Source organism: Taudactylus pleione, unplaced genomic scaffold, assembly GCF_031769625.1.
Source record: "Taudactylus pleione unplaced genomic scaffold, aTauple2 ptg000177l, whole genome shotgun sequence".
Taxonomy (NCBI): domain Eukaryota; kingdom Metazoa; phylum Chordata; class Amphibia; order Anura; family Myobatrachidae; genus Taudactylus; species Taudactylus pleione.
Genome location: NW_028284579.1, coordinates 1,392,830 through 1,419,627, shown reverse-complemented (window position 1 = coordinate 1,419,627; position 26,798 = coordinate 1,392,830). Strand labels below are relative to the sequence as shown.

The window sequence follows — 26,798 nt, the reverse complement described above, 5'->3', positions numbered from 1 at the left end:
CGATTAGGTCTACGATCACATTGACTACACAGACACTTCGCAGAGTGATTGACAGGAAGTGCCATTTGGCTGCGGTGACGGGGGGTTGGTTGGAGAAATGCAGGTGTGCCAGTGCATTTGAATGCCGTTGCAGGGGCGTGCATAAATTATCCACTGCGATGGCATACGCAGCTTGAGCTCTCACTGCGTGCAGGAAAGATAGCAATTTAGTTGCAGGGTCATACCTGCCTTAAATGTGCAAGTGGCTCCGATGTACTTGGATGTTACGATGTTTTGGCTGGATTGCAAGGTAATACGGATGTGCGAGAGAGGAAGTAGGCGTCTACATGTTGTCAGTGAGGGTGCTTTGCCATTGCAATTATTAGCATACTTTCACAGCAGAACTGCATGTGTCATTGCTACTGCAGTCGCAATAACGATCCTTGCTGAATCAGACCCTCTGAGTAGTAGGGATGTGCGCCGGACCATTTTTGCCAGATTTGGATTTGGTTCTAATTTGTCGTCCGGCTTTGGATTAGGATTTGGATATGCCAAACTGCGGTGACTGGCTTTGGATTTGGATTTTTTACAAAAATTTACAAAAAAGCTAAAATCACATGAATTGGGCTTTTTTTTCTTCCAAGGGTAGTATTAACCTCAATAACATTAATTTCCAGTCATTTAGAGTCAATTTCCACATCCTCTCAGCTTATAATATTGTTTTCACCATTATTGGCCAAAGGCTGCAGTGAGCTGACTGGTTACCAAGCGACAGAGCAGCGACACAGACACCACAGTTTAAAGCACATCTATGACACATTGCCACACAGCAGTGGCATAAATGAAAGGTAGTGCAAGATGGAAATGTCCTTGGGTCCTCCCACCCACCCAGTGGGGTACGGCCAGCAGAGTCACAGTACTTGTTTACACAGTGCACAATCTTATTCACATTACACCACACATAGGGGGTCATTCAGACCCGGTCGTTAGCGCCGATGCGCTCGGACCGGGTCGATGGCCCCCCACAGAGCATGCGCACGATGGTGCCGGCACCGTCGTGCGCATGCGTGAGACCTGCTACGACCGACAGCGCCGGTCGTAGCAGGTCTCGATCCAAAGGGGGCGAGCTGTCGATGTTGATTGACAGCTCGCCCCGTTTGGAAGGCGGGCCGGGGGGTTGGCAGCCCAAACGGAGGCGTTCCCATGGGAACGCCTACCGTTTGGGGGAGGCCCCACTGACATCACTAGTGATGTCAGTGGAGAGCTTCCGGCTCAGGCAGAGCCAGAAGCTGTCCGTGGCTTACGACAAGGGGGACCCTACCCTAGGGTCTGGGTTACACCAGGAGGGAATAGTAGTATATGTGCCTGGGTTACACCAGGAGAGAGCAGTAGTATATGTGCCTGGATTATACCAGGAGATAGAGCAGTAGTATATGTGCCTGGGTTACACCAGGAGGGAATAGTAGTATATGTGCCTGGGTTACACCAGGAGAGAACAGTAGTATATGTGCCTGGATTATACCAGGAGAGAGCAGTAGTATATGTGCCTGGGTTACACCAGGAGAGAACAATAGTACATATGTGCCTGCGTTACACCAGGAGAGAACAGTAGTACATATGTGCCTGGGTTACACCAGGAGAGAGCAGTAGTATATGTGCGTGGTTACACCAGGAGGGAATGGTAGTATATGTGCCTGGGTTATACCAGGAGAGTACAGTAGTATATGTGCCTGGGTTACACCAGGATAGAGCAGTAGTATATGTGCCTGAGTTACACCAGGAGGGAATAGTAGTGTAACATCTATCATTTATCTTTCCTGTCACATTCTGACATTCATGACTTCTCTTTTGCCTGTTATATTACTTTTCACATAAATTATTTTTTTCCCTGACCCTTTCTTATATCCATCACTTCTCTTTATTGACCCATTCTGACATCCATGACTTCTCCTCTCTGATCCCCTCTTACATTAATTATTGCTGCGGATATTAGTGGGGACTGAGATGCCGGTGCACCTGAAGGGGGCACTAGTACATTTGTTAGAAGACTGCAACAATGGGGGCCTTTGAAAAGGAACTAAAACTGGGTACATACTAAACCCATGTCATCGTCCACTTTGGCCAGTGTGTACCGGCTATGTCGCTGATGATGCACGCTCCTGCGCATCATAAATGACATCGTTTGTCTGACCTGCATGCAGGTCTGATGGGTGATATAGTCCTCGGGGGCCATGTTGCTGAATGCAGCATGGCCCCTGTCGTAGCTGCCGGCATTGGCAAGTGTGTATGCACTTACCGATGCCGGGACCCGTCACACATGACATCAGCTGGGTACACATCGTTAAGTGTGTACCCAGCATAACCGCTGACCAGGCCTCATGATGGTCACAGTACCCGCAACTACTCACTTTCCAGATCTCCGGTGGACTCTGACGGCGAGATCCTGACCCACACTGATACACGCTGCTCCTGCACTCAGTGGCGTAAGTTCATCCCAGACTCCCGGAGGCAAGTTAAAATTTGGTGCCCCCCATCACAGCCGCTGACACTGTAATGTAACATTTCGCATGCAGATACAGCCACAGTTGCACACAGAATATACTGTAGGCATGTGTGGAGGAGTGAGACAGAGAGTTGTGAGTGAGGGGGGCACCGGACATGTCACACTGATAAAAGAAGCTGCTGAGGAGCAGCAACACCAATGAGTAGGGACAGGCTAGAGATAGACGAAGGCGGCAGCTGATGGTCTGACATGGAGTTCTTCACTAATGTATGGTGGCTTCTCAGGTGCCTGGAAGAGGTGCCATGTATTGGGTGGCCATGACGGTACACTCCGGGAACATAGTTACAGCCCTAAGTGGGGTGAATATATTGTGGGCAATGGAGGAGGTGCCCCTTCAGTGCTGGAGCCCAGCGGCAGGCACCTCCGTTGTTTCCCATAGTTCTGCCCCTGCCTGCACTACAGAAGCTGCTGCTGCTCCCACGTGGACTCCAGGAAGATCTGAATAACCCAGCCCATCCAGGAAACACGCTGAACTGCCAACCTATCGCACGTCGGTGGATCAGCCATATACACAGCACGATGTACCAATATATCTGCAAATATATCGCCCATCTGCTGTGCAGCAGAGCCGACATGATATGTCTGTGAATAACATCATTCACATACATATTGTTGGTACACACTGGACGACAGGCACCAGATATATTGGCTGATCAATTGATCGGCCAATATATCTGCCAGCGTGTACCCAGCATTACTGTTCTTGTCCACCAATTTATCACAAAGGTTAGCAGCACCCATATATCATGCGTAAAAACACTCATTTTTTACTATGGAATGTCACAATGAAGCAAAGAATTCATGGGTAAATGTAATAGCATGCTGACTACAGGCATTGGCGGGTTCCCAGCGAGTCTGCCTGATGTTTCAAAGTAGCAGTCATTTAAAAGGTAAAACCAGTTTGATTTTGCAGATGCACGCATGTGCATTGGGCAGAGGCACGCATGTTAATGGAGAGAGGCATATATGGGGTAGGGGTCAGCAGCACCCATTGGGAGGTGTGGTAGAGGCACCCATGGGGAGGGGTGAAGCGGCACACATGGGGGGCAGTGGTACACAAAGGAGGGAGAACACTTGTGAATATGGTGGTATAGGCACACATAGAGACAGGACAGAGGTTCACCTGCAAAACTGAAGCCAGACAAACACAGAGGGAAAGACAGATATAGAAATAGTGGAGGGGAACAGATAGCTTTGGGCACAGGGGTTTAGATTCCTGTGCACTGCTAATACCTACATTGTTAGCTTCTTCTTGGATTGGTCAATGGAGAGGAAGACAGTGGACGAGGACAGGAGGGAAAGTAATGGTGGAGGAAGTAAAGTTTAATGCTGCATTGTCTCTCTTTAACAATGCACACATCTGGTTTGGAGGACCCCTGAGCAATTGAGGCTTGGTGAATGTGTACGATGTGCTACCCCCTTAATTTGTGTCTTCCCATACCGATGATCTTGGCTGCTTACTACTTCTCATTTACAGACAGACCTCTCTATTCTTAGCCATGAATATCAGCACCAATAGGCCCCCACATCAGCCTGGCCCCTTACATTTGTACCCCCTGTACCCCTTTGATGGCTGCGCTGCCTGGAAAGAGGTAGTATGCAAATGAAACAGGCAAGCAGCATAGGCAGAGTACAGTAGGGACCTGTTTACATTAAATCCAATTAGACAGGAACCCAGATGTAGATGCGTCTGTCAGGAGGTATATCATTTGTGCGGGCTAGTGCAAATTTATGTGATGATCGCTATCAGCAATGCAATGGTGGGAAGCAAATTGCTCACTGCTCTTGATATGACATATTTTCTGCTTTGTTATAAGCAAAGAATATAACTTGAATAGGATCAGCTAGCTTTCACATAGTGTGACCTTCACTGCCTATTACAGGAAGAACATGTAACTTATACAATCAGAGGAGAAGGGAGTGTAGGTTAATCTGCACCATGTGCTTTCTCTACTTCCTTTTTGAGCTGAGACTTTCAAGGCAAGTATTAGACTGTTAAAGACTGGGGGCATGTGAGAGTGCCAGTGAGTGGGGTTGATGTGGGGTGAGCGCTGATTTATGGACATCTAGAAAATGTCAATGAGTCGCGTGTATGTAGGGTGTCACAAAATCTCCTGGATAAAATGGATTGAATTCTACCAACTAGGATTGGGGCTACCCAGAACAGAATTGTTGAGTCAACACACATTGGTTGTCACTGTTAAAGGCGTGCTCCGCACTGCCTCTGTTTTCATATTGCCAGCCTGCAGTTGCCGGGCAAATGAAACTAGCGGCTCTCCACTGAGACGCGACTTCCAACATGTGGCTTTTGTGCATGCGCGACTTCCTGCAAACTTTATTTCCTCTGGCATCAGGCATATACGCACATAACGCTGAATAAACGGAGAGGCCATAGAGATCCCTTTATACACTATGGAGCTCATTCAGACCCGCTCGCTAGATGCGATTGCTCGCTCCGAGCATATGAAGCTCGGCTAAGTGATGTCAAGGCAGCCGCTCTCAGGGCTAGTCATAAGCAGTCCCACTTTGTTTTGGCGAGCGATCACTTTTTGTTTGTAGACGCCCACCAGCCTGTCTAAAGCTGCCCACTTGCGTACGTCATCTCCAGGAAGTGCATGAAACCATTGGTACATCGAGCACTATCGGTTGCGATTGCAGCGCTTGAGGTTGACTATACCCTGCCGCAAGCACTGCAAGCACTTCAGTGTATATTTCTAGCAAGCGACGTGTCCTATGACGCTGGCTGTTAATTATGCACTACTCTGAAACGGCGTTTAAAAACATAGGCACGCCTGAGTCCGCAACTCTGCACCCCCGTTACTACTGCCCTGCCCCTGTTACCACCCACAAACGGCCTCTCCTGTCCATCATTCCTCTGGGCTATCTTTGCAGGGCGAGCGAGCGTATCCTGATCGCTCGTACTAGTTTGTGCACGTGCACTGCGAACTATACGCATGTGCACATTTGCAAACATCGCCAGCAGCGAGCGACTGCTTGCTAGCGAGCAGGTCTGAATCAGGTCCTATATCACCTCTGCTGAGTGTATATACATAAACCCCGCTGCCACCACTTGCAGTGCACATACCTGGCATACCACAATGCCCAGCATAACCCTAAAGATCCTGGTTGCAACTGAACAATCATATCAACCTGGTATCTGCTGTTCATCCTGTGTTATCTGTTCCTAATTTCTACCTGGCTAATAAACCAATTCACTGGTTAAGTCATCTGCCGTGTGGACTAACTTCCATTTTGCACACCGCTGCCACCTACCACTGTAGTGTCTGCCAATAGTCACCAGGAACCCCCAGCTAGGGTATTTGGGCTTCTCTAAACCCGGTACACAGGCTTAAGCTTTTTGTTTAGATACCTAATGTGACATAACTGAGAAGAGTTCAGGTTTGGTGCAGGTATTGGACAATATTCAGACAGGCTAGAACCAGAAGTCACAGGTGCAGTACCGGGTGAGTCAAAAACAGACCGGAGTCAATCATGCAACAGGCAAAGTACAAGGGTAGCTGGAGCACATGCTGTAAGCCTGAGTGGTTAAATAGGCTGAGGGAATTTGGCACCAGCTTAAATTTCAGTGGTCACATGACCACAGCTACAAATTCCCAGAGAAGCCACACACTAGTCCTATAGAGCAAAGCAAGATGCCAGTGAGGCAGAAGACCAAAACCAAGCACCTGCTCCAAGATTTGAAGAAAGGTGTCTGCTGATCAGATACCAATTGCGGTGACCAGTGCGGTGAGCAGGTAGGATAACGCCAGGCTCCAAAGGCTTTTGACATATGTAGTGATAGAGATTGGGGCATGTAGGTAGTGCCAGTTAGTGTGAGCAGCATGATATGTGAGTTGATGTCAGTGGCATGTGGGAACATATGTTGAGTTCTGAGTGGTATGTGGGAGTTTTGAGGACTGAGACCTACATTCATTTTAAGGCAAGTAGAGTTTGAGGGCATGTGGAGGAATGTGGAAGCCAGTGAGATGTCTCACTGGCATGTGGCGGAATTTTGGAGTAAGTCAGAAGCCGCTGGGAGCATTTAGGAATAAGTGGTTGGATGTACCAAGGTCATTTCAGGCCTTTTTTACATTACATGTGCAGCTATTTTGAAGATTCTAGGAGCACACATATTGCCCTTGAAGTAGCAGGTTACTTATCACTTCTGATTGGTTGTTTTCAGTATGACTTCACGCAGTATTGGCATTGTGGCTATACAGGATCAGTTAATTAAATAAATTTGCGATGACCTATTGATTCATTATTGTCTTTTCTATGTGGACAGCTTCAAAAATGACAATTCCCATTTTTTTAAGTAATCAAGAATGGGTATGGAGGTATTTTATTAAATTTTTTTGTATAAGATAAATGTAACTTTAATTTTTGTTGACAAGTTATTTCTTATGGAACAACATATTAATGCATTAAAACATCTGTTTATTACATTACAGTATTATGTTATATACAAATAAGGTAATGTCACATCTGATTTAAGGACTCGCTTGAAATTAAAGAATCATTTTTCAAATAAATAAATTATAGGAATGGTAAAAAAGGGAAAAACAAAAATGTTGTAAACAGTAAGCAGGGCTTACATAATTTTTTTTCTGGAGAAAACAGATAATACGTATCAATCTCTACATGATATAAAATAAAGTCCATCGCTATATATATCTTTAACGGTTTAGGCAGCATAAACCAAGAAAGCGCTTGGATGTCCATTTTTACATTGACTTGCTTCACTAAAATCGTCACTGCTTGGCTCCTATTTGTCATACATTAATGTTTCATACACCAAAACCTTTCTCAATAAATGCTCTATAGAATAGTGAAAACTGCATCAAAATCCGTCTAGTGGTTCTCGAGATTAGCTCAAACAAACAGACAGATGCCTACCAGGGACTTTGTTTTATACTATGTATAGATATAGTTTTTTTAGCTAACAATATGAACTTGCCTATGATGATAAATAGATGAAACTCAAATCTGCCTATGCTCACTTCTCTCGTAATATCTCTTTTATCAATGTAGCACCTGCCACCTTCTGCATGACTCAAGTTGCCGTCTCAGAGTAGCCAGCTGCGGCTTAGCCTGGTGCTTTCCCCATGTGGAGCTAGCTTCCCTGGGCCCAAGTTGGTAATACATACTTTTTAGTTTTCTAGGGCTTTTCCGTTCATTTATCTCAACAAGCCAGCTGGTCTCCTACTCTTCCTCAACCATTGCAAATTGTGTGCACATATTACTCCCTTGGGATCAAGGGAGTGGAGCCCCAGTGGAGAAAGATCAAAGCCACAGCTGACAATACTGAGTGAGACAGCAACCTGACACCAACTACAGAGAATACTGGAGCCTCCAGTGAGAAGCCACATCATAGAAGAGGTATGAGTACTATCGAGTCACTCAAGGTCATCACTGATGAGTAATACAGTGTACTCTAACAAAGACTCATTAATGTGCCAAAGTGAGTTGAGCGAATATACAGTGCGATTGTCTACTTCTGCCTTAAGAGAGAAAACATAAATATAAAGAAATATAAAGATGTAACAAAGATAGTAAGTAGTATGCTTAACATTTACATAATCCTGTTACTATCACCCTGTCTGGGCCACTACCTCCAAGTATATACAAAACTCTTGGCAAAGTCTCCCCCAAATCTCATCGTGTGTTTTTTTTCCCCTCATAAATCTCTAAATATTAATAGATTTTGTTTTAGTTTCTTTGACAGATTTACTAAGTAGTAAGTGTGTTTAACTTCGCTGCAAAAGTTTTTTTTTCACCTTTTTTATTAGCCATTCACATATTTGCTTAAACAACAAGCTGGCAAGTGATGATGTATGATAGGAGAATATATTAACTGCCAACAAGATGTTTTTACTTTACCATATTGCAAAATGCTAAACTTCTAAATTAACAACAGTGCTGTCTATCTCCTTTCTCTATAGAAGAAGGATGTATGTTATATATACAGATAGTTATATAGATAGCAGGTTTCAAGGTTCAAATTCAATTAGCCATGAGGTTCCGTCAGAATGCAGCATGCTAACACTACACAGAATACTACAGTAGGAAAACTATACTTGTTTTTACTCACGTCCCATAAAGGTGAGAGGAAAAATTTGCACATCAATAGAACCTTGCAGCAAATTGAATATATTCCATAATTTGTATTAAAGGATAGATGTATGGAAATGTTTCTATAGATGACAATTACTAAGGGGCATATTTACCAATTATTGTGTTTTCGACCTGATAATTAGACTTTGTTATTGCCACTATTCGCATCAATAAGAAATTTACATTCATCCGGATGTACTAAGAATTACATGCAGGGATAGGGGTTTCCAAAGGAGCCCATCACTGCGAAATAAAATGATCACAGAAGCAATCATTTCACTTTGGGAGCCAGGGCCATTCTGCATATGTGCAGTCTGTTGACAATGCATGTGTGGCAGCCATTGCTATGGTGGATTCCAGGGGAACCCTCTCCTGGTAATATTTGCAAATTAATAGCCCATAGGCTACTATAGGATTGTTGAAAGTGGAGAGCGCTGCTGTGCACATTCCATTTCCTTCCTCCAGAGACATTTCATTCCTTGTTCCAAGATGGCTGCCAGACTTAGCTAGTGCACATGTGCATTGCTATCTTGTCATTGTTTTGAGTTTCACAATGGGAGATAGTAGTCTCCCACTTAGCTCGAGAGATACTCCAGGATTACCACCACCCACAACATTTTCCAGCATCCCTGTACCACTACCCGGTAACCAGATACTCTTACCAGCTGGTGAGTATATCACCCTGCTCAACATACCTTTCCTCCTGTACGGCATGGTTTCGGGTTTTGGCGTGTTTTATTTTAACCCCCTGGATGCCTACAGGGATCGAAGAGAACAGAAACATCGCATAGGAGAGGTGAGTATGTTTTTTTTTATTACAGGTACACCTATGGAATCCTACTGGACAAGGGGACATGATGTCATCAGTGATACTAGGTGAGTATGTGTGTCAGTTAGTGTGAGTGTGCATGTGTTTAAATAAAATTATACTTTCACATGTGTCTTGTCTTCAATTAAATATTTATTTGGCTGTGGAACTACAGGTACCAACGGGCCAGTAATGCCCAGCATGCTGGTACTTGTGGTTCTCCAAGTACCAGCATGCGGGGGAGGCTTGCTGGGATGTGTAGTACCACAGCTAAAGACAATATTAACACTTCTATTTTACACAACACATTTACATTATCAACCCAGCACCCACCAGGGGTGCCAGGGATAGCCCCTCCTCCCCAGGGATCCCTGGCCTGGGTTGACTAGTGGTCAGATAATGCTTTGGCTGGGGAAACCGGTGAAAAGTTTTCCCTGGCTGTGGCACTGGAATCGGTATGAAATACCGCCGGCCGCATGGTTCGATTCCCGGCAGCGCCTGGCCGACATCAGCAGAGTTCCCGGCAGCGGAAGCCCGACAGAGCTGGAAATCCCGATCGTGGATAGGTAAGTATTCTCTAACCTAACCCCTTAACCCTAACCCTCCTTTGGGGTGCCTAACCCTAACCTCCCCCCCAAGTGCCTAACCATAATCTCCCCTATAAGTGCCTAACCCTAACGCCCCCCTTCCCCGCTGCCTAAACCTAAGTCCCCTGGGGGGTGCCTAACCCTAACCCTCCCTCCCCCTAGCCTAAGCCTAACCCTAACCCTCCCGGGGGGGTGCCTAACCCTATGTCCCGCCCAGGTGGCCTAAACCTAATCCTCCCCCCCCCACGGCTGTCCGCTCACGGCGCCCGGCATCCCCTCGATCGGGATGCTGGGCGCCGGTCTCCCGGCATCGGGGAAATGTCAGGCGTCTACATCTAGACGCCCGGCATTTCATCCCTCGCCGGCATATGACAGTCGGGAAGCCGGCTGCCGGTGTTAAGGCAGCCGGCTTCCCGATTTTATACCGTGGCATTACCTAGAAAGAGTCCGGTGCTCGTTATGGAAATTACAGGGGACCCCTACTCATTGTGTCCCCTGTTTTTCCACAACCAGGACCTGCTCAGAAAAGTCCTTAATATACACGGGTACCGTACATTTTGACCTCTGTATTTTTAGAACCAGGACAGGCTGTACAGAGCCTGGGGCTGGTTATGCTTCTGGGGAGGGGGACCACATCCTTTTTTTAAAAAACACAAAGAAACGGATCTCAGTGATCTGGGATGGCTTCTGTATAACTCACACCTTTTAATGCTAGTCGCATTAAAAGGTGTAAGCTTACATAGGGAAATGCTCGCACACATTCGCATAGTGTAGTAGCCTCGAGCTGAAAAGTTTGTAGGCTATTACATTTGTGAGTCCAAGCAGCAACTCGCACCTTAAAAAAATGCGAGAAGGTGCGAGTTTGTACTGTTACTAAAACTGACAACCTATTACATTTGGCCCAAGGTGTCAGCAATTGTACATCCTGGATACACTGCACTGTTATGCAATGATGACAACTGAGTCACAGACATTGGAACTCTGGCACAAAAGATTTGGTCACCTTGGATATGACAGTGTTCAAAAGCTTCAGAATGGGAAGGTCCCAGGAATGTCAGTGACCCATATGTGAAAGCTTTATATTAGGAAAACAATGCCATTAGCCATTTCCCAAGTCAGGAAACAGCTACAGCACCACTTGAGATGCAAACAGATGTGTGTGGTCAAATGGAAATAAAGTAGGTAAGTGGATACAGATACTTTGTGATGTTTGTAGATAACTTACAAGAATGAACACACATATACAGTACTTTATCAGAGCGAAATCTGAAGTAGTAAAGAATATTGCAGACTACATCACTTGTAGAAAATCAAACCGTTCACAGACTCAAGACCCTGAGATCTGGTGGAGAATATCTAAACAGAGAAGTGGAATTATTCTTGAGAAGATATGGAATAGAGCATCAATTGACCGTTGTCTATGCTCCTGAGCAAAATGGTGTAAGTGAACGAGCAAACCGTACACTAGTTTAGAGAACAAGATGCATGCTAAAAAAAACAGTTGCTCTTAAGGACATATCACCTATTAAAGTGTGGTCAAAGAGAAAACCAAGTGTAAAGCATCTCAGAACTTTTGGAAGTGCAGCCTACATACATAAACCAAAAGAAAGAAGACGCAAGCTGGATTCATAATCAGTACAGTGCATCATGCTTGGCAATTGCCATGAGAGCAAAGGCTACAGATTATGGAATACAAGTAACAGAATCCTAGTCAAGTCAAGAGATGTTATATTCAAAGATATAGCACAAGTTACAGAAAAGTAGGAAGTTGATATGCAGATCAAGTGTGTTTCACCGGACATACCAGCAGCTGGAGATGTACATGAACCAGAGCTTACCAGCGTGGAAGTTCAACCAAAGAAATGGCCTTCTGTAAGATCAAATATCAGCAAGCCACCTAACAAGTATGATGAGGAATTTGCAAATATTGCTTTTAGTAAGCCTTAAATATGTGCTGGAAACACTATGTGCTGTCTTCACTCTGTGTTTTGTGCAGCTTGTGTGTGCTGACTAGTTTCTATCCTGTCCTCGCTCTGTGTCTTAGAGCAGTCTGTGTCTTGCATGCGCCCCAAATGGTGTCTTTGTGTTGCTGTGAGTAGCTTGGAGCCTGTACATTTAATATGTGTGTGCCTGGACCCATAACCTGTTGGAAATATGTGTGTATAGGTTTGAAGGTGTAGCAGAATTCCAGTACACACACACAAGGATACCAAAGTTAAAGTCTGATTGGTATGAATGAAAATCTAAGATAGGGAAAGAGACTTTGAAAGATTTAAAAGGTCAAAAGTGAGGAAAACATCAAAAATTGCAAGTGACAACAGTTCTGAGTTTGTGGGTCGACAGACTGTTGTTATGGCTCACTGTGTCAGTGAGGAAATTCTTGTTGATGTATGTACCATGAAGATTAGATCAGAGTCACATGATATGTTGATGTTTTCTGATGTGCTTAACCCTCTATCTTTTACAGTCTGCTTCAAAAAAGCTTTGATTGAATTTTTGTGTTGAGAAGATTGTAGCAAGTAAGGTGTTGAAGTGGAGAGTGCTACTGCATACACTCCATTTCCTTTCACCAGGGACATTTCATTCCCTGTTCCAAGATGGCCACTGGACTTAGCTACTGTACATGTGTGGCGCCATCTTGTTCCTGTGTTGAGTGTCACAGTGGGAGATAGTAGTCTCCCACTTAGCTCCAGGGAGACCCCGATAAGACCGCCACCCGCAATGTCTTCCAGCATCCCTGTACCACTACCCATCTCCAGATACACTCACCAGCTGGTGAGTTGTATACCACTCTGCTCCCCTCCATCAAGCCAGTGTATAACAGTGAGTGTGGCTGTATCTCATAAAATACCAATAAAACCACTCTAGTGGTAAAGCAATTGGGCTGTTCATGGTCTCAGGGCATCCCGCTGGTGTGTACTGGACCTCAGCTACACCTACAAAACTGTATACCCATATTTGCATCAAGGATAACACCACCTGGAGATGGTATTATCCTATTTGGGCCAAGCTCCTGAATGCTTTGCAGTCCAGAGCCTGGTAATTCTGACAGCTTTGCAACCCCATATAATGTAGAGAATCGTGAAAAGAGGGAGGGATCAATTGCACAGGAAATATTAAGGTCAAAAAAATTGTGTATTCAAGATTGTGTTTATACAGGTTAAAGAAGATGCTACCTGGAGTTGAACTAATAGAGAGGAAGGAGACTCCTGTTGTGGGGCACACTTCTAAAGGAAATGTGTGAAAACTGGATTAAAAACTTTGCTTTTATTAGTAATAGTAAAATTTTGCATGGCTAATATGTATTTTAACAGAACACAGTGCAAAGGTTAATATCTCAAATCACAGTAATAGACAATCAATCACTGCTAGGTATCTACTGATAGGTGTTGTGCTTATATGGTACTCTATATATGTGGCTATATCACCTGGATAATATAAAAATCTAAATAAATGCAAATTACTGTGTGAGCAGAAACCAGTCTACATCAAAAGTGCATCCAATCAAAGGTGTTCATTTCACCAATATCGCTTGTGAAGAGGACATTTTTAGATGTATCAACTCACAGATAATCAGTGTGCGCAAGACAATAATGACTGATGTTCATACTAGGGGTGTGCACCGGACACTTTTCGTGTTTTGTGTTTTGGTTTTGGATCTGGATCTTTCTTCGTGTTTTGGATCTGGATTGGTTTTGCCAAAACCACCCTTCCGTGTTTTGGGTTCTGGGTTTTGTGTTTTGGATCTGGATTTTTTCTTAAAAAATAAAAAAAACCCGCTAAAATCACATAAATGGGCCTTTTTTTGTTCCTACGCTATTAATAACCCCAATAACATTAATTTCCACTCATTTCCACTCTATTCTGAACACCTCACACCTCACAATATTGTTTTTAGGCCAAAAGGTTGTACCGAGGAAGCTGGATGACTATGCTAAGCGACACAAGGGGGCGGCACAAACACGTGGCCCATCTAGGAGTGGCACTGCAGTGGCAGACAGGAAGCCAATCAGCGTTATGGTGCCCATTTGCATGTAGCACGAACCCGGGAGATCCATGCTACATGCATCTGTGTGATTGGCACAGAGCAATGACAGGTCCGTGAGACCCGTCTGTGCTGCTGTGGTAAAAAAAAAAAAAAAAACCTGTGTAAAAAAAGAAAAAAATGGCGTGCACCCCCCCAAAAAAGAGCAACCAGCCCCGGGCATTAGTAACCCAGTGCTGGGTGTGCTTAAATACAGGGGACAAACGACGTAGGGGTCCCCTGTACTTAAGCACAACCAGCACCGGGCTAGTCAGAACCAGCGCTGGTTGCCAAAATACGGGGGACAAACGACGTAGGGGTCCCCTGTATTCTGCGCAACCAGCTCTGGGCTCTGATCCGGTCCTGGTTCTGGAAATATAGGGGACAAAAAATGAGTAGGGTTCCCCTGTATGTTCCAGAACCAGCACTGGACTTTTTCTAGCGGGGGGCTGATGCCACAGCCAGGGGAGCCCTTTCACCGGGCCCCCCAGCCGCAGCATCAACCCTGACCGCTAGTCAGCCCAGGCCGGGGATCCCTGGAGAGCTGGGGACCCCCCCAATAAAGGGGTCACCCTCTCCAGGGCACCCCAGGCCCAGGCTGATAGCCCGGGGCTATCCCCGCCACCCCTGGTGGCGGTGGGTGGCGGGTTGATTGTGTGGTGTGGTGTAAATAAAGAATATCAAACATTGTCTTTACAAGTAGAACTGCAAGTCCCAGCTAGCCTGCCCCGCATGCTGGTACTTGGAGAACCACAAGTACCAGCATGCAGGGCATTAAGGGCCCACTAGTACCTGTAGTTCACCTGTAAAAAAAATGTTTAAAAAAACACAGGACACACACACCGTGACAGTATAAGTTTATTAAACATACATACACACACACACACACACACACACATGTACACATACTCACCTATGTAACCCTGTAGCATCGGTCCACTTGTCCGGTAAAGTATCCATAGGGGACCTGTGAAAAAAAACATACTCACCATCTCCTATGCGAGGTTCTGTCCTCTTCGTTCCAAAGTAGGCATCCCCGGACTTGGCAAAAAAAAAAAACGAAAACGCGATCCACGAACTTAGTACCGTTCTATAGAACGGTACTTCCCGAATGAGAGCTTAGCGGCGGGGTATCACCATGGAAACCCCGCTGCTAAGCGTTCATTGGCTGAGAGAGGTCATCTCCCGTCTCTCAGCCAATGAACGGCTCCCTCCATTGTAGTCAATGGTGGGAACCGCAGGGTAAACTTTAATAACCTTGCGGCTCCCAGCATTGACTACAATGGAGGGAGCCGTTCATTGGCTGAGAGAGACGGGAGATGGCCTCTCTCAGCCAATGAACGCTTAGCAGCGGGGTTTCCATGGTGATACCCCGCCGCTAAGCTCTCATTCGGGAAGTACCGTTCTATAGAACGGTACTAAGTTCGTGGATCGCGTTTTCGTTTTTTTTTTTTGCCAAGTCCGGGGATGCCTACTTTGGAACGAAGAGGACAGAACCTCGCATAGGAGATGGTGAGTATGTTTTTTTTCACAGGTCCCCTATGGATACTTTACCGGACAAGTGGACCGATGCTACAGGGTTACATAGGTGAGTATGTGTACATGTGTGTGTGTGTGTGTGTGTGTATGTATGTTTAATAAACTTATACTGTCACGGTGTGTGTGTCCTGTGTTTTTTTTAAACATTTTTTTACAGGTGAACTACAGGTACTAGTGGGCCCTTAATGCCCTGCATGCTGGTACTTGTGGTTCTCCAAGTACCAGCATGCGGGGCAGGCTTGCTGGGACTTGCAGTTCTACTTGTAAAGACAATGTTTGATATTCTTTATTTACACCACACCACACAATCAACCCGCCACCCACCGCCACCAGGGGTGGCGGGGATAGCCCCGGGCTATCAGCCTGGGCCTGGGGTGCCCTGGAGAGGGTGACCCCTTTATTGGGGGGGTCCCCAGCTCTCCAGGGATCCCCGGCCTGGGCTGACTAGCGGTCAGGGCTGATGCTGCGGCTGGGGGGCCCGGTGAAAGGGCTCCCCTGGCTGTGGCATCAGCCCCCCGCTAGAAAAAGTCCAGTGCTGGTTCTGGAACATACAGGGGAACCCTACTCATTTTTTTCCCCTGTATTTCCAGAACCAGGACCGGATCAGAGCCCAGAGCTGGTTGCGCAGAATACGGGGGACCCCTACGTCGTTTGTCCCCCGTATTTTGGCAACCAGCTCTGGTTCTGACTAGCCCGGTGCTGGTTGTGTTTAAGTACAGGGGACCCCTATGTCGTTTGTCCCCTGTATTTAAGCACACCCAGCACTGGGTCACTAATGCCCGGGGCTGGTTGCTCTTTTTTGGGGGGGGAGGACGCCATTTTTTTCTCTTTTTACACAGGTTTTTTTTTTTTTATTTACCACAGCAGCACAGACGGGTCTCACGGACCCGTTAGTGCTCTGTGTCAATGACACAGATGCAAGTAGCACGGATCTCCTGGTCCGTGCGTGCATCTGTGTCATTGAAATACACAGCAGCACAGACGGGTCTCACTGACCCATCTGTGCTCTGTGTCACTGTCAATCACACAGATGCATGTAGCACGGATCTCACGAGTCCGTGCTACATGCAAATGAGCACCATAATGCTGATTGGCTGAGAGCCGTGACAGACGGCTCTGTCAGCCAATCAGCACTTTGCCCATTAAAGGCAAAGGCATTTTTTTTTAAATGGCCGCTCGAGGCAAAACCTCGAGATCCGACAGCAGATCTCGAGGTTTTGCCTCGGGAGAGGGATCCGGGGCAGACAGGGAGATCCGAGCTTGGGCTCGGATCGCCCCGGATCCCCGAAGTTCGGGTGGGTTCGGTTCTCAGGGAACCGAACCCGCTCATCCCTAGTTCATACACACAATTAATATTTGGGGTTTATGCCCTCAATTATTGAAAAGCATTGATCAACTGTAGTATAAATGGGCTTGTTTTAAACGCCTCCAATGGTAATGCTCAGATTAAGAAATTCAACATTAGCAGTAATAATCAGAGGAGCATATGTAACCATCAACATGCACATGATAATTGTATATAAATTGACTCTGTGCGTACAGTTCTGTTAATTATTAAGGAGCATTAATCAATTGTTACATAAACACTGAAAACAATTATAAAATGAGCATACATACATATTATTAATGTGCATATAATAATTGCATATACATTGGTTTCATGCTCAGAATTTGTGGTTAATTAAACCCAAGTATGAAATCAGTATTATCAGTAGACAATCCTAATATAAAATAGCGATTACAGCAGTACAAAAACACACACACACACACACATATATATATATACATATATTTATATATACAGCGGGTAAAATAAGTATTGAACACATCAACATTTTTCTCAGTAAATATATTTGTAATAGGGCCATTGTAATGAAATGTTCACCAAATGTCCTCAACAACACATGCAATCCACACATGCAAGGAAATCAAACCATAGATGTCCATAAATTAAGTTATGTGTAATAATGTGAAATGATACAGGGAAAAAGTATTGAACATGTTTACTGAAAAATATTTAATACTTCGCACAAAAGCCTTTGTTGGTAATGACAGCTTCAAGATGCCTCCTGTATGCAGAAACTAGTCACATGCATAGCACAGGTGTGATTTTGGACCATTCTTCCACACAGTCTTCAAATCTTGAAGGTTCCATGGGCCTCTTCTATGAACTCTGATCTTTAGTTCTTTCCATAGATTTTCAGTTGGATTCAAGTGAGGTGATTGGCTGGACCATTCTAGCAGCTTTATTTTCTTTCTCTGAAACCAATTGAGAGTGTCCTTGGCTGTGTGTTTGGGATCATTGTCTTGCTGAAATGTCCACCCTCGTTTCATCTTCAGCATCCTGATAGATGGCGGCAGATTTTTATCAGGAATGTCTCTGTACATTTTTCCATTCATCCTGCCTTCAATTATATGAAGTATGCCAGTACTGTATGCTGAAAAACAGCCCCACAACATGATGTTCTCACCTCCAAACTTCACTGTTGGTATGGTGTTTTTGTTGGTATGGCTGTGTCTTTGGGATCATTGTCTTGCTGAAATGTCCACCCTCGTTTCATCTTCAGCATCCTGGTTGATGGCAGCAGATTTTTATCAAGAATGTCTTGGTACATTTTTCCATTCATCCTTCCTTCAATTGCATGAAAACAGACCCACACCATGATGTTCCCACCTCCAAACTTCACTGTTGGTATGGTGTTTTTGATGTGCAGTGCCATTTCTCCTCCAAACATGGCGTGTATTATGGCATCCAAAGAGTTCAAATTTGGTATCATCTGACCAGACAATATTCTCCCAGTGTTTCACAGGCTTGTCCAAATGTTGTGCAGCAAACATTAATTGAGCTTCAACATGCTGTTTCTTCAGCAGTGGAGTCTTGCGTGGTGAGCGTGCATACAGGCCATGGTGGTTGAGTGCATTACTTATCGTTTTCTTTTAAACAATTGTTCCTGCTAATTCCAAGTCTTTCTGAAGCTCTCCACAAGTGGTCCTTGGCTCATGGACAACTCTTCTGATTATTATCTTTACTAATCTGTCAGAAATCTTGCGAGGAGCACATGGTCGTGGTCAGTTTAATGTGAAATGATGTTCCTTCCACTTTCCGGAGCATCCCCGCAGCCTATCCCTCCCTCCTCACAGCCTAACCCTAACCATTCCTCTTTGCAGCCTAACCCTCCCTCTAGTGCCTAACCCCTACCCTAAACCTAACCCTCATACTTACCCGCCGTGATCACAGGCACCAGGATGCTGATGCTGGCATTCTCACACCTGTAGGGATTCTAGCACTGGGATACTGAGCGCCGGCATTCTGTGCGCTGGGATCCCAACTACATTCCGTATGAAGTATTGTTTCATATTCACTGGGTTGGTGGGAGAAGTGTGTACACAGGAAGCAATGGGCTTCACTGCACACATTCCAAGTGATCTTACAGTACAACACTTATATCTTACTTCCAGTGTGGGTTGTCTGACCATGCAGAATTTACATCCCCAATATGTTGTCTGGAAGTTCATATGCCAACACCTGTGTATTGAACCATGAAATCAAAGTGATGTCAATGAACGCAGTGAGGTCTGCGTGACCCGTTTTTATTACCTCCGTGAGTGCCGCTTTTTGTAGCATATTTTTCTCTATCTGAGTCGGAGGGCACTGGAGTACATTAATTAATTAAACAGCCAGTGGGGTGCCGAATATTGGATGTGATATGTATATATATATATATATATATATATATATATATATACATATACATATACATGTGTGTGTGTGTGTGTGTGTGTTTTGCTTAACTGCTGACTCACCTTTTGTCTGATCCAGACCCCGTACTCAAAAGTGAAACTCAGAACATTAAATATTGCATAGGAATGGGGCCTTCATTTCCAAGGTTGGAGAATGCTCCTAATCACATGACGTCTAAACGTACAATATTTGTAAAAATAGATATTAACTTTATCCTGTGAATAAGGTGTTAATGCGTTAAATTGCAATGCTTTAAAAATTTAATTGTTAACCTAAAATGTACTGTATCACAGAGGTATTTCTTTCTTCAAATGAAAGTAAAATTTAAAATCATTAGCTGTGCATTACATCTCTGGTTTTTAGCAAAATGGATGATAACCTTTATTGCTCTCTGATACAGTATGTCAGTTGTGAATATTATTTTGAAAAGATGCCGGACTTGTAGTTTCCCATCGCAAAGGCACTAAATAATTATTTGAAAAGTGTAGTTAGTCACTGACCCATGGTCACTAGTAAAACTGATGGATCATGGATGTGTCAGTGAAAAGGTTGGGTACAGAGATACTCAAACGAGTATGAGGGCATATTTATTCAGATGTATAGACTGCACCAACCATAGGGCTGGTGCAAAATTCCATGGTTCATCTGATGGTGCATCTAAAGACACACCAATTGGTATTTGAGCATCTAATGACTGTCCTAGTCCTTGCACATTCGTGCATGTGGATGCACACCAGGGAAGGACTTTGTAGTGGTATTTGCATAAAGTCATAGGCAGGTGAAACAAAAAGACATATACATGGACAGTGTCAGAGAACAATAGCATGTGTCTGCAGTCAGCAGATAGTGTGTGTGATCACAGACACCCTAATGGTGTGGTATGACTAGTCAACATTCAGAATGTCAACACCAGAATGTTGACAGGTTATGCAAGTTGACAGTCAGAATGTCAACATGAGTGTTACTGTAAATTGACAACCAATATGTCGCCACACAATTAGGTTGACGTGGATAAAATATTGACACATTCAGAATGCTGATACCAGAATGTTGACCTATGTATTTTTGCAAATTTTAGTCTAACCCTAAGCCCAATACAAACACTAACACAAAAACATCAACAGATAACAATATGTCAACATTCTGGCATGGAATGTTAAATGTTGACATTCTGAGTGTGTTGACATTTTAACCATGTAGGCATATTGGTTGTTTACCTACCATCCATGTCGACATTCTGAATCTCAACTAGCTGATAAGATATCCACCATAAGACACTGGAAGCTCCACAGTGTTGGCATCTTGGGGCTCCAATAAAGTGTATAGCAGAGTGGAGATGGGCAGCCGGTATGGCAAGGTAGGTACTGTAAGTGGAGGTTCTGTAGACCCTTTTCAAATTTTGCTTTAGGGCCCACTAATTTCTATATATGCCAGTAAATTCATGGGCTCTTTGGCAAGGATGGACTGCAAGCTGGAGACAGATGATACAAAAACATAACTTAAAATTATAACATATTTTCAGACAGAAAGCAAGCAAAAATGATTTATGAGAAATCTGTAATGTTTTAGCACGAGCTTTTACAACTCTCAGCAGATGGAGACATTCAGATCAAAATCAGTAAATTAGTATTTAACCTGAGATGAGCAGTTCAGTTCTACACGTTTCTTTTGGCCAAAATATCACAATTTCAGATTTATCTCATTGACTATCCAAATCACGTGAAATTCAGATAACCAGTAACCTGTTGTTTTTTCAGATCTGAACATAACCGAGTATAACCGAACTGCTCATCTCCAATTTTTACATTATAGAAATACAATGTATGCCTTTAAGAAGGAAAACCTGGAAACTTGGTATCCTCGGACAAGAGTAAAGGTGCAAACACACATAAAGATGATTTGTTACCAACTATTTTCGTTAACGATTTTCCTTCAGATTTTTCCCTTGAAATAAATAAACGATTTGGTGTTTTGTAGTGAACGATTTTGTCAATGATTTCATGAACAATGAACGATTTTTTAAGCATGCATACAGCGAATGGACATCGTTCATCGTTCATTCTGTCAAACATGAACGATTTTCTGAACGAAAATTGTTGTGTTGGACAGTCAGAAGGGACGATGAACAATAACTACCAACTACAAACGGGAGCGTGCATTGGTAGTTATCGTTCATCGTTTGCTGCTTAAAACTGAATAATTTTTTGAACGACTTAACAATAACGACGTCGTTAACAACAAATCGTTCAAAAAATCATTACGTGTGTATATGCACCATAACTTAAATCATGGGGGCAGTGTCTCGGTAGGCTTCTGCCAGCTAAACTATAGGATACAGTTTTAATCATGATGCCAAATTTACTTGTGTAGGAAGAAAACAGAAGACAAGGAAAAATATTGCATCACAACTTAAATGTAAATTCTCCCAAGGAATCACAAGTAATGCTGAGACATGTCTTAAAGGGATCGGTATGAAATACCGAAGGCCGTTGGTTCAGCCATTGAAGTCTATGGTGGGAACAGCGACATTGTATCCAATGATGTAACCACAAGGTTCACCTCAAGTAAAATGAAATAACTAGTCTTACCCTCACTGATGATGTCAATTCAATGTATAAACTTCATTAAACCATATTTTAATTGTGTTATTTTGTACTATTTAAATATTTGTTCGTTTTTTTAACTAAGTAACAGTCTTAAAACATGGAAAGTAGACAGAAGCAGCAGATTAATGAAATAAAAAAGAGGCGATCAGCGGTGATTAATTGAACAATTAGATTCAGTAACAGAGAATTATGCAAAATATGGAGTTGATAAAAGGACAGATGTGTAATAAATGACAGGTGTATAATTGGAAGTGCTGGTGATGGAGTAATATAAACATATCATACAGCACTAGAGAGTCTTTTGTGCGCTTCTCCTATAAGGAATGTAGAACATGAGTGACTTCATACTGTGATGTCATAATGGTAACTGTTTGCTGTTACTGCTTCTCTCACACACCCAGGACACTGACATAGCATTATCATTGCTGTCATTAACATACTCACTATACATCCCTGATATTTTCCTCATATACACACAGCCCACTGAGGGAAAGATGCCTGTGTGAGGTAAGTATCTTGTCAAAGACAAAGATGCCTCACTTGGATGTGCCTGCAGACTTGGAGCTTGACTATCCTTAAATAAGACCTTGAGCTTGTTTACTTCTACCATTGGAGGTTCTAGCAGGGCAGCGCAGCTACCACTATATCTCAGCCACTGGGTTAATGTTGTGCTTCTCAAAAGGTGATGTCCATCCTCTTCAGCTAATTGCACAGCTTTGCGAGGAATGTGAATTGGGTAGTGTTAGGAGATGTGGACAGGAGCTATATTAATGACATCAGCCAATGTTAGCTATTATTATGGTGTGTTCAATATTTTTTAATCTCACATGTTAAAATTTGATTAAGTTTGGTAATGCTACTGTGCATAGCCTCTAACAGGGCCGTAGCTAGGGTAGATGCTGCCGGTGCCATCACACAGGGCACCACAGGTCAGGGGGTGCTGTTTGGGCCTGTCAAATTTCTGTTTATTATCATTCTTGCTTGTAGCTTCCTCTTATTTCATCCCCAGCATCTCCTGGCCTCTCCTATCTCTTCCCTGGCCCTTCCCCATGAAGCCATGGCCCTTTTTTGGGTGCATTATGTCCCTTTGAAAAATGAGGGGGATACCAATGCTCTTTCTGGCACAGGGCACCAAAAAGTCTAGTTAGGGCTCTGGCCTCCTAGTGCCCAGAGGGACGGCAATCCTTCAAGCCAAGGGTCCCCAGAGGTTTCCTCCACAGGGGTTTTTTCCTGAGTGCTGAAGGATGACTCTTTGTGAGTCATGAGGTTCCGATCATCTTGGTTCTCTTATAGGACAAGCTTGTAAAAGCCACCAGCCAATCAATAACTTCCTAATTTTGTAATGCAGAGTAAAAAAAGTGTAATTTTATTTTGGCAAAATCTCTTAATAAATTATTTTTAAATATATTTTGCTCAATGAGCTTTTTGTTTTATGAATGAAAGCCATCAGAAGGTGAAGAGGCTGTGCAGCCTAGCAAGGTCATTGAGCCCAGAGTGTGTAATGGCAAATAGTATAGTAGTTGAGAGTCTGAAAAGATGAACGTTATGCCATATACAGTACTGAGCATGGGCACAGGCGTACAATTTGATGATGCTTAATATAAGGACATTTATGGAGAAATTATGAAAATGGATGGAAGCTTCTGTGGTCAAGAATTAGTAGGGAAGCATTTTACTTGTGTGTCTATTAAGAAATCCATGAAAGGCAATAATAATTATATCATATACGGGTGATAAACTCTTAAGTACATCTGTTGCTACATAATCAAAAACATTTTCTTACTCTATACTCACTGTTACACACTTTTCTACTCCTTTACTACAATGTTAAAATTAGTTGAATGGAAAATATCAAAAGAGGATCCAGAGACATTTTACAACTATTTACAAAGAAACAAATTCTGACAGAAAATAATAATAAAATAAAATAAAATATAAAACAAAAATGTTATGTTAAATCTGTGACACACACACAGCTTTAAAGGCATTGTATTCATAATTACATAAAATATTAGTATGAAGCCCACATGGATTACTGACACCTCAGGAGTGATGTAATAACTTTGGTCTGTGGTAAGTGTCACAATGACAATACTTTGCGTTCAGCTAGGGTCAAGATTTTGAAGAGACTCCTTCTGTGTATTTGTTTTCTCATCTAAATTTTAAGTAATGAAAGTATTCAAATAATACTAATATAGAACTTTATGCAATTTCTAAGTTGGTACTACCAAGAGCCCTATTTACTACAATCCGCATTTAAAATGCAGTTGTAGTGGGATATTAACGTTCTCATTGCGAGTTCAGGCAATATCACAGGGATTTATTAAAAATTCCTTGCAGGGACAGAGCTTGCGATAAAGCTCTGTCCCTGCGATTCCCCTCCGTAGCCTTATCACTGTATTTTTCTGAAAAAATACAGTGACAAGCTGCCGTGCATGCGCCAACCGACCTCCGCTAGATTTAGGGCAGTTAGCGGGGTTAGCGTTAGGTTTTGAGGGGGTGGTTAGGCACCCCTAGGGGGGAGGGTTAGGGTTAGACACTCCCAGGGAGAGGTTAGGGTTAGGCACCCCCCCTCAGGAGGGTTAAGTTTAAGGAGCAGTAAGGGAGGATTAGGGTTCGGCACCAGGGGGAGAGATTAGGGTTAGGCACCACTAAGGGAGGGTTGGGGGGGGGGGGGGGCAGGGCAGACGCTGTTGGCATTTCAATACCATTCCCCTAGTAGCTATTGTCTGGTGATCACCCTTCACTACGGAGATCTGGCACTTTCCATATATGGGAAGAGTGCATATTGTTGTCCAAACACAAATGGAAGCACCTTTATTTGAAAGAGGGGTGTCCCCTCTTATAAAATATATGCCCCTTAGTTATTTTCTGATAAATACACAAGAAAACATGCTTATAACCTCATTACATCAAATTTACAATAAGTTATTGAATTAGGGGATCTTTTGTCCAAAAAGGTTGACCTTATATAAAGATTCACTGCTAGATGCTAATTAAAAGCCAGTTGTTAGGGCATCTGTGTAAACTTGGATCTTCCACAGCACAGGGATTGAATATTTATGCAACCAGCATTTCTTTTAGTTTTTGTGTTTAAAAAAAGGCTTAAGTAAAATAATGAATTATGGGTTTAATGCAAAGGTGGCTACATACCTGGGCTACACATCAGCTGACCCACGGACCTGCAGACCAAGCAGAAGATTGGTAAGCAAATACACACTTACAGTTGCCACTCAATTTATCTGCATTGACATCACAACTGGGTGGGCATTTGAGATGTCAGTTGCCAGTGGTCTCTGGCAGGGCCATAGTGAGGCCAGGCCCCAGTTATTCTTTGGGGTGTGGCCTAATGGCAATAGGCATGGCCACGCCACCTTTTAAAAAAAAATTAAAATTGCTTTTGCTGCACCACAAAGGGGGTGCCGTAAGGGATAAAGGGGTGGGTTTGTGATGAATGTGATTGCTCCCCTCCTTTTTCCCCCGCACTACCAGAGGAGACTGCTGCTGATGATAAGTGGCGGCAGCCTCCCTGGTCCTTCTGCAGCCCAGCACAAAGCAGTGAGTGATGCTGCCGGCCACTGACAGGTAAAGAGGAGGGAGGGCAAGCGGTGAATATATTGTCCGTTCAGTTGACCGGATGATATATTTCTCAGTGTGTGCCCAGCATAAGAGCCTACTGTACTGGTTTGCAGTTAAAATACTGCCTGGAACAATCTCTGCAAGTATAATTTTTAACACAGACAAATCTACTGACTTTTAAGGGGGTTGGACACACTGACACTCATTATATATATATATATATATATATATATATATATATATATAAAATCTATCGATAGGTACGGCACACTCCTTCCATTATGTTATAGCTGCAGCGGTGCCCGTTACATTAAAGCAAATATGTATCCAAATACGGCACCCAGCGGACTTAAAAAACAACTCCACACCACCTTGGTAGCAACGTTTCGGGCTTTATTGCCCTTCGTCGTGATATTTGTGCAGCCTGACGAAGGGCAATAAAGCCCAAAACGTTGCTACCAAGGTGGTGTGGAGTTTTTTTTTTAAGTCCGCTGGGTGCCGTATTTGGTTACATATATAATTGTGACATGAAGTGTATCACCATCAGTCACAGCATTAACAAACAGTCTGATGGCTGCTCAAGAGATTTGAGAGGCCCATAAGGGTCACCTGAGGAGGTCTGGTAATGTCTGATTGCATATGGGGTAGTCTTAAGGACATATAATAGTGATGAGTTATGAGGGGCATATAAGGGGCATGTGGGTCATCTGATGGCACATAGGGAAGTCTCAAGGGCAAGTCTGTGTGGCATCTAAGGGGCTTGTGATGCCCTTCAACATTTTGGGGGGCTTCATAGCATGAACTTACTCTGGGTGTCAGGGCAGGTAGACGCATAGAGGATGGGTGGGGGCCCTGCCTCTTTAATTAGTACTGGGCTTTACAATTTCTTATGATAGCCCTACCAAGACACCTTGCAGTTATGACTGACCAGTATAAAGTTCCATAATTACTCACCTCTCACAAGCAATTCTCTAGTGTAAAGGCCGGTATACACCTACCGACGGATTGCCAGCTCCTGCAATGGGATCAGAAACGCCATCAATGTTCCGCTATCTGTGGGAGGATTGGTGAAATTCTCCAAGTTAAATTTCACCGATTTGATAATCATGGTCATATTTTGATGGTGATCCACTGCCTACACTATAAATAGTTTTACACTTGTTACAATGTTTCTTGTTCTCACATATACTGACATCTCTTTACTTTAACCCAGTGGTTCCCAAACTTATTTGAATCACGGCCCCCTAGTGCATCAGA

General features: G+C 43.7%; 1 protein-coding gene across 1 annotated transcript in view; it reads right to left on the bottom strand.

Annotated features, from left to right (window-relative positions):
* The window catches only part of MAMDC2 (MAM domain containing 2), a 131,434-nt gene extending 104,893 nt beyond the window's left edge, over positions 1-26,541 (bottom strand). The window contains exons 1-2 of the mRNA XM_088475717.1: positions 26,496-26,541; positions 25,116-25,144 (exon numbers count right to left, since the gene is read on the bottom strand). Of these exons, the coding sequence (XP_088331843.1) occupies positions 25,116-25,128 (13 nt within the window). The 5' untranslated portion in view covers positions 25,129-25,144; positions 26,496-26,541. The remainder of the gene's footprint in view (positions 1-25,115; positions 25,145-26,495) is intronic.
* Between the last annotated feature and the right edge of the window lie 257 nt (positions 26,542-26,798).